The sequence below is a fragment of the Panulirus ornatus genome, chromosome 17 (genome assembly GCF_036320965.1).
Source record: "Panulirus ornatus isolate Po-2019 chromosome 17, ASM3632096v1, whole genome shotgun sequence".
Lineage (NCBI taxonomy): Eukaryota > Metazoa > Arthropoda > Malacostraca > Decapoda > Palinuridae > Panulirus > Panulirus ornatus.
Genome location: NC_092240.1, coordinates 55300187 through 55312322, shown reverse-complemented (window position 1 = coordinate 55312322; position 12136 = coordinate 55300187). Strand labels below are relative to the sequence as shown.

At 49.9% G+C, this 12136-nt stretch overlaps 1 protein-coding gene across 1 annotated transcript; it reads left to right on the top strand.

The window, feature by feature from the left end:
- Nucleotides 1-1489: 1489 nt before the first annotated feature.
- On the top strand, nt 1490-11899 carry LOC139754800 (uncharacterized). Its single transcript, XM_071672627.1, has 7 exons — nt 1490-1620; nt 3515-3626; nt 3773-3860; nt 5736-5818; nt 6274-6450; nt 8331-8847; nt 10007-11899. The coding sequence occupies exons 2-7, from the start codon at nt 3525-3527 to the stop codon at nt 11155-11157; spliced, it is 2118 nt and encodes a 705-aa protein (XP_071528728.1). The 5' UTR covers nt 1490-1620; nt 3515-3524; the 3' UTR covers nt 11158-11899.
- Nucleotides 11900-12136: the final 237 nt, after the last annotated feature.

Here is a 12136-nt window from a genome sequence, read left to right as displayed (position 1 = left end):
GCTGCTGTGTGGCTCTGGTGTGGTGTGCTGCTGTGTGGCTCTGGTGTGCTGCTGTGTGGCTCTGGTGTGGTGTGCTGCTGTGTGGCTCTGGTGTGCTGCTGTATGGCTCTGGTGTGCTGCTGTGTGTGGCTCTGGTGTGCTGCTGTGTGGCTCTGGTGTGGTGTGCTGCTGTGTGGCTCTGGTGTGCTGCTGTATGGCTCTGGTGTGTGTTGCTGTGTGGCTCTGGTGTGGTGTGCTGCTGTGTGGCTCTGGTGTGGTGTGCTGCTGTGTGGCTCTGGTGTGGTGTGCTGCTGTGTGGCTCTGGTGTGGTGTGCTGCTGTGTGGCTCTGGTGTGGTGTGCTGCTGTGTGGCTCTGGTGTAGTGTAACGGTGTGTTGTGGTGCTGTGCTTGGCTGTGATGCAGTGCTGTATAGTATGTTAGTTTGGATCAGGTCAATATGGTTGACCAGCAATCATGAGGGTGGAAGATTCAGTATATCTCCAGCCTTACTCGCCTCTCTTGCACCACCAGTCTTGTACATCCTGCTCATGTAAGAATGTCAGGAAATAAGACGTAATAACTACCCATTACTATAATTATCCTTATGACCGTGGACACCAATGATAACTTACTCCCTCACCATCACTGAGCTGCTCAAGAATAGCACAGTGTTGCACCGTCTCCGCTACGTGGCTCTTACTCTGGTATTGTGGCAGTGACTCCATCAACTATAATGCAGCAGAAGGCTCCTCCTCCTCCTCCTCACCCAGCAGTGTGAGCGAGACAATTATCTCCTGCCTCCCTGTACAGTGGCTTCACCTACACCACATCAACACGTTATCTGCACGTGTTATGTCAAGACACCTCGACCTCTCATGGACCCACGTTACCCAACATGTCACACTTTACATCAGTATACAGCTGGTCTGCCTCTAATTTGTACTGTCCCAGTAGACCATGTCAGCCACAATGCAGTTTACAGCCGTAGGTCTGGTAGCCTCTAGTGTTTCCTGTGCCAGTAAACCAATGAGGTTATGATCTGTGTCAAGGGTCGGTCCTGGCCTGGGGTGGGGTGGACCACGGACCACCAACCCCCTACTCTGGGTCATGTCCAATACAAAAGATAAAAAGAGAAAGATAAGAATCTTCATGACTGAAGACGTAAGTATCTTTTTTTTCCCTGTGAGTAGGTTCACACCACGAGGAAAGACCATCAGAGGTCTGTGAAGGGTAGGGTAGTGGTGTGTTATGTGTCATGTTATGGTTCACACCACAAGGAAAGACCATCAGAGGTCTGTGAAGGGTAGGGTAGTGGTGTGGCCTGAGGCGCCCCACCTCAAGCTGTTGTGACATTCATATCGGCGGGACCAGCGACCGGATGTTGGTGTCTTGACTTTTGTGAGAAGCGAACGTTGACAGCTGGCACCAGGCCAGTGTGGTCCTCACCGCCGGGGACCACTAGGACCATCCTCCCGTGTCACCAGCGGCGGTGTAGGGGAAGTCCCGGTGCGGGCCAGCAAGACAGGATGGTGCTTGAGTTATTGCGGCAGTTTACATGGTATTAGTGTGAGGGAGGCCGCAGCCAGCACGCTCTGCACACTGCCCCTCTCTCTGTGTGCCGATCATCCACTGCTGATGCAGGTAATGTTGCTCCTGTGCACCTGCCGACCATACCTGGCGAGGGAGTGTGGCTCATCCTCAGACCTCGGCCTCAGTCCTGTACGTGAGGGTCGGCACAGCCAGTAGGTCGAGACGCCAGATGACTGGGTCATGGCCTCAGTTGTGAGGAGAGAGGTGAGGTATGAGGAGATGAGGTCTTCTGGTTGTCCCGATTCCTCCCTTCTTCACCAGGAGTGACGATCTCTCATCAAGTGATCCACAGATGTGAACCATCTTACCCAACGACCAGTCACACCCGTCACACAAGCGGCAGGTTCTGTGTTACGTGATCATGACACTCACCGTAACAGGGTACTGCAGGGGTCGGCACGAACTGAACTTGTCCAGGATTTCCCCAATGTGACGTGCTTGTCCCCCGTTTGGCTGCACAGAGCAGAGGAGAACAACGCGACGTGCCGGGGGTGAAGGCCGAGCGAGATCCAGATTTCAGATTTTGAAATTCTCGAGCCAGACGTGACGCCATCACACGGGAGGGTGAGGCGCCTGTGTAGGGTGAGGTCTGGGCCGGCGACACAGGAGGATGTCAGCCCACGGAGGCCACCACCAGGCCCTGTGTGTCACCCAGGACCACGTACAGCCACACCTTAGCCTCGCTGACCCTCAGATGATAACACATTATGTTCCTATGTGTGTGTGTGTGTGTGTGTGTGTGTGTGTGTGTGTGTGTGATATAAACAGTCATGTACTGTGAAGCACGTGACGTCAAACAGTTCGTGTTTACGTTCAGTTGTAGTTTGAAGGAATACAGAGACACTAGACTCGACTCCATCATGGATGATTTCGTTATAAGTTTGTGTGTCGTCTTGCAGACGACAGTCAAAGTGAGAGCAGTGTAATGATGTTTGAGGACAGAGACTCACACCTTGATCACACATCTAACCTGCAGCTGTTAACAAGGTGAAGGCGCATTATGCGAGGCAATATAGTAAACAGAACAAGCTGAGGTTACTGTCGGTGATACGGAGTATGTCTGGCACCAGAGGTAGTACGTGTTATTAATGGTTATAATAACCAGATTATCTCCAGGTTTAGCAGCATGTCTCATCGCAGCTTACACAGGATAACCATAAACCATCATTTATCACGGGTGACAAACTTCATGGCAGAACAATGTACCATTCGAGGCCTTTTTTTTTTTTTTTCCTGCGTCATTGTTTACTGGTTGTGGGGCGTATCTGGAGGTGGGAGGTTGCATCGGTCGACCCAACCTGCTGCTACACTCAGACTTTACGACTGGAGTTAAAGAGACCAAGTGTCGGTTGACGTACACTACAATAACATGCCACTTTATGGAGGAGGAATTCTTCACGAAGGTGATCATCACGTGGCACAACACAACAGTGCTACGCTGCTCAGGTATGGTCAACACGTGAGGATGTTAAGGTTCAAGGGAGAACACACGACATGGTCCCGGACTTTAACAAGCTGAGTTACAAGAAAAAGCTTACAGGGCTTAAGTATGCGCATCATGTAAGAGAGAAGAGTGAGAGATGAATTGATCACGACCGTTCAGTTTATAGACCAGATAGATGACGTGAACAGTGACCAGTTCTTCGAGTAATGTAAGGATAGAACAACCAGAGGAAATGACACGAAATTGAATAAAGAAAAAGTTCAAAACCGATATCAAGAAATATTATCCCATCATAAGACTGAGGACATATATGATGAGTCAACACACATGATTCTGTGATGGAGAATAGTCGAAACACGACGCTCCATCAGTGTAAAACCTTCTCAATGTACACAAGAAACAGATGATTACACACACACACACACACACACACACACAGGCAGTATGTTTGGCAGGGAAGTATGTGATACAAAGATTACAGCGGAGGTTCTGTACCGGCAGGTGGTGGAGGATGGGGTGCAGGTACAGCAAGGAGAACCGTTGTTACTCACTCACCTGTTGCTTCTGTATCGACCCCAGACCCGCCTGTTACTGGATAGGTGGGGTCGGCCTGGTGAGTGTTGTCTCACTACACTGTATATATCTCTTTTCTCACTACACTGTATATATGTCTTGTCTCACTACACTGTATATATCTCTTGGTATATCAGATATAACTTTCCTCACTGTCAAGCTAAGCTACGAGGTTCTCGTGTGCAGGTCTGGGGCGGGTTAGCCACAGCAATAGACTTCATCAGCGCCAACCTCCCCCGGCAGCCGTGCCTGCGATGCCTGGATTATGATCTGAGTAAGTGATTCTCCTCCAGTGGTTGTTGTTGTTGTTGTTGTTGTTGTTGTGGTACGATTCATGTTGATATTCTAGATGTGTATATATGAAGATGTTATCCACGTATCTCTCAATATCTGCCCCACGTTCCCAGGGAAGCTACAGCCTCTTATCTGAGTATATCCATCATACAGACTTCTGAATCTTGCACTGAGACGGTACCGGTACTCACATGCTCTTGGCTTAACATGTTCCACGAGTCTACTGCTGAGGTAATGTTTCCTCACCTTCCTCCTTCCACTTCTCTCGCCCAAGCTGCAGTTATGACCTCTGCTTCTGACTTCTCGTCTCACTTCCAGGAAGTGTTCTACATCAACGTTGTCGTGGCATTCTGGTATCTTGTGGTTATTATGTCTCTTATTATACACTGTGTATACTGAGGTTTCCTCTGCGTGTACACTGAGGGATCCTTCCCTCTGTGGACTATGTTCCACACAGACAAAGTTGTGATGACGTTTTTGTTGTCTTCGTTTGAACTCTCCGGAAGATCGAGTCGTTCGCGTCATCAGGTGAGCGTTGGGCAGACTCCAGGTGGGGTCGCGATGCGCCTCATCCTCACTGCCTCACGCTCTCTGACGTTGATCAAAACAGCTTGGTTGCCTCTCCGTCCTTCTCACATGGTGTTCTGGTTATCACTTTAGCAGGACCTTATCTTTCAGGTCTGCTTCACGGTACCTTCTTCTTCGTTCTTGTCCCTCGATAAGGTACGCACCGTCTGCTCTGCTCAAACCCTTTCTCTCTTCTTGTATATAACACTAACCCTTTTCTCCCACCGCCGCAGCATCTTGTTCAGGTCTTTGTGGTATTCCTCATCAGTTACTTCGCTCATCTTTCACAGTGTCACCCGCATCAGGGGACATGTTCAGGTACGAGTCTACCTGGTCTGGCAGATCATTTATGTGAACTGGAAACAGTAATATACCCAGGACTGGGCCCTGAGGGACCCCACCCATCACCCACGCCCAGGCTAGAGATGCTCCCCTATGTTGTCTCTTCCTTCCCAGCCAGACGACTGTCCGGTTCTGTGGTCGTCATATACGGCTGGCTCCGTCACCAGTTATCTGTGGGGGATATCACTGCCCCTCTGGCAGATCTAGGGTACACAGTCAACCCATCTTACCTCATGTTACCAGAGATATTACTTACCATCTCACGGAAATCGACCAGATTCGTCAGGCAAGATCTTGTCTTTCTAACTCCATGTTTCATTCTGCTTAATTATAATGTTCTCGTTAAGTCCTCTTCCATTATCTTCCTGATAATCTTTTCGGATATTTTGAAGGTCATGATCTGTGGTTAATACCAGTAGTTAGTTCTGGGAAACATTTGTGGCACCCTTTTCTTTCCATATTGGCCCAGCGTGGCGTCCTTCCATAATGTTAGAACACTGGTGTCGTGGAGGCAGTTCCTGACCACCACGGTCTCACACACTCGCACCTCCCACACTGAGACGTCGTCTGGTCTAAGAACTTAACGTGGGTCCCTCTGCGGCACGACGTGCCTCACCTCCAGTGGATTCACTTCAGTCATTTCTCGGGCGGCTTCGGCTCTCTGGCTGGTGGTGGTGACGCAGACTGGCGTCCTGGAGTCAGAACAACATAAGGTACCCCACACGGGGTCCTCCCCAGGCACTGTGTATACTCCCACAACCCAGTACAGTCGACGACCTTCACCCAACCTGGTATTGTGTCAAAATACCCTCCTGGTACTATATCAAACTCCACAGTCTGGTACTTTGTCATGCCCCCACCCACCCTCAGTACAATATTAAGACCCCCTAGTGTGTTAAGACTGCCCCACCACCACCACTAACCATGATCTCCCTCGTGTGGTCAGACGCACAGCTGAGCCACGCGAGCGGCTACATCAGCGCCGTCCAGTGGCTGGTGTCAATCCTGCTCATCCATGGCGCCAGGAAGGTCATACACACCACCTCCACATGCTATGCCACATAATCGGCCCTACACCTCTCCTCATGTCTTAATCTCATCTTCCTCTCTCCTCTCTCTCTCTCTCTCTCTCTCTCTCTCTCTCTCTCTCTCTCTCTCTCTCTCTCACTAATGTGTGGGTCATGCATTTTGTGTCATTGTTCGTTGTTTGTGTATGTTTGGTTCTGGTGATGAGTAATGTCTGTGTCAAGTAATGTGGTTGAGGGAGAAATGGTAATCTATTCTCCATCTGTCATGTTGTGGTTGTAAGTGAAGGAAGTTGTAAGAGTTTAAACAGAGCCGAGATGATGATGATTATGATGATGATGATAATGATGATGATGAGGGAGAGATAGTTATGAGTGAGGATGATGGAGACATGAGGTGTGTCATGGTAAACACCACATCTGTCGCAGGTAAAGTCTTGTCTCTCTCTGTTGTAACAGGAGATACGTAGGTTACTGTGGGTGTGGCTGGCGTGGTCTGTGGTGAGTCTGGTCATGCAGCTGTTATGGGTCGTCATCACTCTGCCCTACACACCTTCAGTACGTGGCTTCATGTCCTTCTTCCAGCTGGTCTGGGGTGTGCATTACTTCATCATAGTCAAGACTCAGTACACAATGGTAAGTCGGACCACTCTGTGGGACACAGTCAATCATATGTACATAGTCTGATGTGGTATAACTCTGCAATTGCATAATGCATATCAAAGTAATTGTTTACTGTCCTTTCCCAACTCTAATACTGAATTTATCGTCAACCTATAACAAAAATGTTGCAATAAACAAGATTCGGACAACAAATATTGTAACATAAGAATGACAGAATATTTACCATTAATGTTGTATTATTGTGAGGGAACTTCGTGGCCCACGAGACACATGTGGCCAGGCCCTGCTGGCCCTACAGGTTATCTAGCAGGTGTGATGTGTTGTTAAGTTATAAGTTGTAGTAACATGAACAGGTCGGTGAGCACAACGCTGGGTGGCCCAACACAAGATTAGAAATAGCAGATACAGAAGGACAGACTGACGTACCTGAGACATGTGCACGATACACCAGTACAACCATCTACCATCATCAGGAAATGCGTCAAGTTGAAAATGCAGACGAAGATGTAAGAAGGTCACGTGACGACATGATGTTGTAACGTCAGGTCATCCCAGGTTGTCAGCAGCAGGTCATCATGTTGGGTCACCCCAGGTTGTAGCACTGTATGGCGGAGGTTTGAGACTTTTCACGAAGACGTCGCAACAAACCACCGTACAAGATGTGCCACAACTACACATTGTTACTCACAAGATAACATTAATATTTGTGACGACTGTATCCACTTCCCAGGTGTAGTAGATAAGTATATGGAAGAACATAAACTTACGGAATGAAAGAAACTTTCTGACAGCATGTTATAATTCCCTGGTCTCTGGGGTGTGACAAAGAACCTTTGTGGCTGTGTTACACTCTTCCGGTTACCACCCACCCGCACCATGAGCATGGCCGCCACCGTCAGCCGTGAAGCACACACGAGAAACAGTGGTACATACAGTCATCAGTGTGAGGATCACGGAGTACATGACCCACGTACAGTAATGAGAGAAGATGTAGGTGGCGCGGGAGCTGCTTCACCACGTACAGTAATGAGAGATGTAGGTGGCACGGGAGCTGCTTCACCACGTACAGTAATGAGAGAAGATGTAGGTGGCACGGGAGCTGCTTCACCACGTAGCGTGGGTTGTGACACAAGGTGTTGTGTGTTGTATCTGTGATGACCATCATGTACCGGAAGTTCGTAACGTCTCCTGACGGACCAGACATTATCCAGGCAGGAAGCTGGTCATCCTACATACAGAGACGTGGTCATCCTACATACAGAGACGTGGTCATCCTACATACAGAGACGTGGTCATCCTACATACAGAGACGTGGTCATCCTACATACAGAGACGTGGTCATCCTACATACATAGACGTGGTCATCCTACATAAAGAGACGTGGTCATCCTACATACAGAGACGTGGTCATCCTACATACAGAGACGTGGTAGAGATTCCTTGTAGTGTCTTGTGTGACCAACACACGAGTGACCATAGTGACCATACATTAGTAATCTTCTTTGTAGGTTTGGACGTTGGAGACGAGACAGGTTGTGTAGCCCAGCAAGTTTGTACGGTCGTCAGGAGAGAAGAGAGAGAGAGAGAGAGAGAGAGAGAGAGAGTCTGCTTCACGATGTGAGGAAAATAATGTTATAATTCCTGTACGGTTTACGTCAACAATATAACAGACCACAACACTCACCACAACATACGTATATATATATATATATATATATATATATATATATATATATATATATATATATATATATATATATATATATGTGTGTGTGTGTGTGTGTGTGTGTGTGTGTGTGTGTGCAGACTACATAGCATTATGATATAGGGTAGAGTAACAAGACCCGTGTCACCTGCCTGGTGTGTGACATGACACGAGTCTCTTCCCACAGCTGGCCCTGTCCTTCATCCCACCTGAGCACCCCCTGCGGAACGTTCCCCCCAACACGCCCATCAAGAAGCACAAGAGACGCAAGCGACGCATCGACCCCAACGTCCCGCCTACCATCCGCACGCTGGTGGCGGTCGCTGCCCACCTCCAGTACCAGCTGCAGGTTAGGGCAAGTCGCATGTACGACCAAGAGGACGACCAGGCGCTCCAGGTGAGGGTCGTCCCTGCGACGGGAGAACTTGAACTCCAGCAGCAGCAAACAGGTAGGGAGGACACGGCGGATGGAGCAGGAAGAAGAGGGCGAGACGAGATGGTGCGGAGGAGGAGAGCAAGACGCAGGGACGAGGGAGGAGGAGGGAGTGGCGGAGAGGTGGCAGGGAGGGAAGGCAGCGAGGGAGCCACGCCCAAGGAAGAAAGGAGGAGGAGGAGGAGGAGGGAGAGAGGGAGGAAACGGGAGCAAGATGAAGCGGAGGATCGCCCGAGACGGCGCCGCAGGAGGGAGGCGGCAGCAGCGGCAGGTTAGTAGTTCCAGTCCACTTTTCACCCAGTTCATGGTGACAGCCTGTGCGATGCATTTGAACCTGCACGACCGTAAGAAAGCGTATGAAACTGAGCGAGCCATTATGAAACACATCTAGGAGCGTGTGAGTGTGGGTTGTGGTCAGGACGGCGGAGGATGTGACGACTGTGAGTGAGGGATGATAACAGGGAGCGGGGATCTGACCCGCTCTGATGTGCAGACGATACACTTGTGGCGCCATTAGGGGGGAGGAGGGGATGGACCGTCAGCAGGAGTGATACTCGTAGACCAGATAGAAGAGTTAGTGTTGGTGAGACTTGGGCCTGAGTGTAAGGAGGGGATGTAGAGAGTCAGGTAGTGACACACATGAATGGTCACTATACAGGTCGACAGTGGCAGTGTTTACTGGGAGGCCAAATGTTACAAGTTGAGAAGGAAGGAAAATATACAGACCCATCCTGGTGATTGTGGGGGATGGCAGAGGTGTGTGTGTATGTATGTGTGTGTGTGTGTGTGTGTGTGTGTGTGTGTGTGTGTGTGTGTGTGTGTGTGTGTGTGTGTGTGTAGTAGGGTAAACTTGGGTGTCAAGGTGTAGACCACATAATACCATCATTGTACATATCATATCTTGTGGGAAGTTTGTTGGTTGACAACTGGACACAACATAAGGTATGGTGTACAAGTCTTTACTGCCACAGATGGCTCAGTTGCTCTCAACACTACCTCACTCTCATGTGTCAACATCATATCAGAGTTTCTTTCTACATTAACATATAACATGTATTTAGCCAGGAAAATGTTTGCTGTCTCACATCGGTTCAACAGCAACATAACTGTAGCTCTGTCTTCTTCTAAGCGTTAGTGATACACAAACATTATTTCTGTTCCTCTACTCTGTCTACATGACCTGGGACAGGTGACGGATGAACCTCGTGAGAGAGAGAGAGAGAGAGAGAGAGAGAGAGAGAGAGAGAGAGAGAGAGAGAGAGAGAGAGAGAGAGAGAGAGAGAGAGAGAGAGATGAAAGATGATTCATACCTACAATAAGCCAGAATGTAAACATAAGGTAGGGAGGTATAGCTGTAGTAGTGATGATGACCTGGCGCAGGAGAGGAGTGAGAGGTGCCCCGGCTGACGACCCTCTTGTTCATATGTCAGCAGGTACAGGTCACGCCTCCCACGCTCCAGCACCGAGTGACGGCAGCGTCCCGGTGGTGCTGGAGCCGGAGGTGGATGGTGACGCTTCCCTCACAGCGATTACGGTGGATGTCATCAGGACGGATGCTGGTGAGGTCATGAGCCTGGCAGATAACCAGCGAGTGACTCGGACAAGTGACGACGTGACTGATGTGGTCTGCATGAAGTCTGGCGGACCCTCAGCCACCACAGAGGAGGAGGAGGAGGACCCGGCGCACCGCTTGGTCACCGTCGGCAGGAGTTGCGCCCAGCAGTGTACGTCACTGGCGGAGCAACGTCGACATCCTGCAAGACCGGAGGAAACGTCTCATCCCTCCTCGCCCTCTCTACTGCCATCGACAGATCTCTCAGAATCAGAGGAAGCTGCCCGGGAGTCCTCGATATCAACACAGAGGTCCTCAAGGTCAGCTGGGGTCTGCATGCAGCAACTCTCCCCAGACGTGTCCACGAAGACGTCATCGTCAGGGAGATTCTCACAGTCACCAGATCCGTCCGGGGGTCCAGCGTCATCACAAGGAGACCTCAGTGAACCATCGACTCTCAGGTCTGAGCATCTCACGTCATCATCATCATCATCACGATCGTCAGGGATGTCCGGAGAACACAAGACATCCACCACACTCATGGTGGATCCCTCATCGATAGTGCTGGAAGGGACGGATCCCTCGGGGACAGTCCTGGAGGGGACGGATCCCTCGGGGACAGTCCTGGAGGGGACGGATCCCTCGGGGACAGTCCTGGAGGGGACGGATCCCTCGGGGACAGTCCTGGAGGGGACGGATCCCTCGGGGACAGTACTGGAGGGGACGGATCCCTCGGGAACGGTCCTGGAGGGGACGGATCCCTCGGGAACAGTACTGGAGGGGACGGATCCCTCGGGGACAGTACTGGAGGGGACGGATCCCTCGGGGACAGTACTGGAGGGGACGGATCCCTCGGGGACAGTACTGGAGGGGACGGATCCCTCGGGGACAGTACTGGAGGGGACGAAAGGAATGGAAAAGCTAGACGAATTCGAGGAGTCGTTTGATGAGATGGAGTGTTTAACAGTGACGTCAGACGTGGGAAGCCCCTCACACCTCTGCTCTACATTCCTGGTGAAGGAGTTTTGAATGAGGACATCCTGCAGGATGACCGTCGGTTGCGACTTACTGAGAGATACGAGTGTCGTCTGGTGTTACCTGAAGGATGACTGCATCATCCACAGTGGGTCGTGGGGAATGTTATGGTTACGTGTGTGAAGGAGGACACTGGAGTGCACTGATGAACTGTTGCAGTGTACTGTAGTGTGTCTTGTGGACGACCCTCGAGCAAAAGGGTTGTAATCAGAGTTTAGTTAAATTAAATGATTGTAACACAGGATGTAGGAACGAGCATGACAAGCTGTTTAGTTACAGAGATCCATCACACAGTGACTTGCTGCTGCAGGTCACCCCAGCCAATCACCCACAGGTCACCATACTTAGTTCCGTTTGATTCCGCCAGAGAGACTGGCAACCTCTACCCACCTCCCAGGTCAGCTACCTTGACTGGTATCATGTTTTGTGAACCTACCACAACCTCACCACTAACTACCATGTGAGCTTTGTCTGACCAGTTATCATTAACAACCGTTTATCCACAAGTTATAGCTAACATTGCCCTTTATATACGTTGGTCATCCTAACTGTAATTGACCTTTAAAAAACTTATTATATGACTATAACTCATTTTTGTAAGTGAATGTATGTTTAAGGATTTAATTATACGTTTATTATTATCTACAGAACAAAGAAACTCGTATATGTAACATGGAAAATATTCAAAGTAAAATTTTTTTTTACGAAACAATAATTAAAATCTTGTGTTATGAAACTTTATCTTTTAACCTTTGCGAAACTTTCCTGCTCGACTTACATGAGGCTAGCATGGGTGACACTAGGTGACCAGCCCTCCCCACTCCCTCTTCTGCTCCACCTTCACTTGTCCTCCAGGTGGACCCTCGTCCCCAGGGTCAGGCTGACCACGGACCCAGGGCTCGCCCGTGACGTGTGGTCGGTCACGTCAGTGTTGTTGACCCACACCAGGATGACCCCAGCCAGGTCCACGACC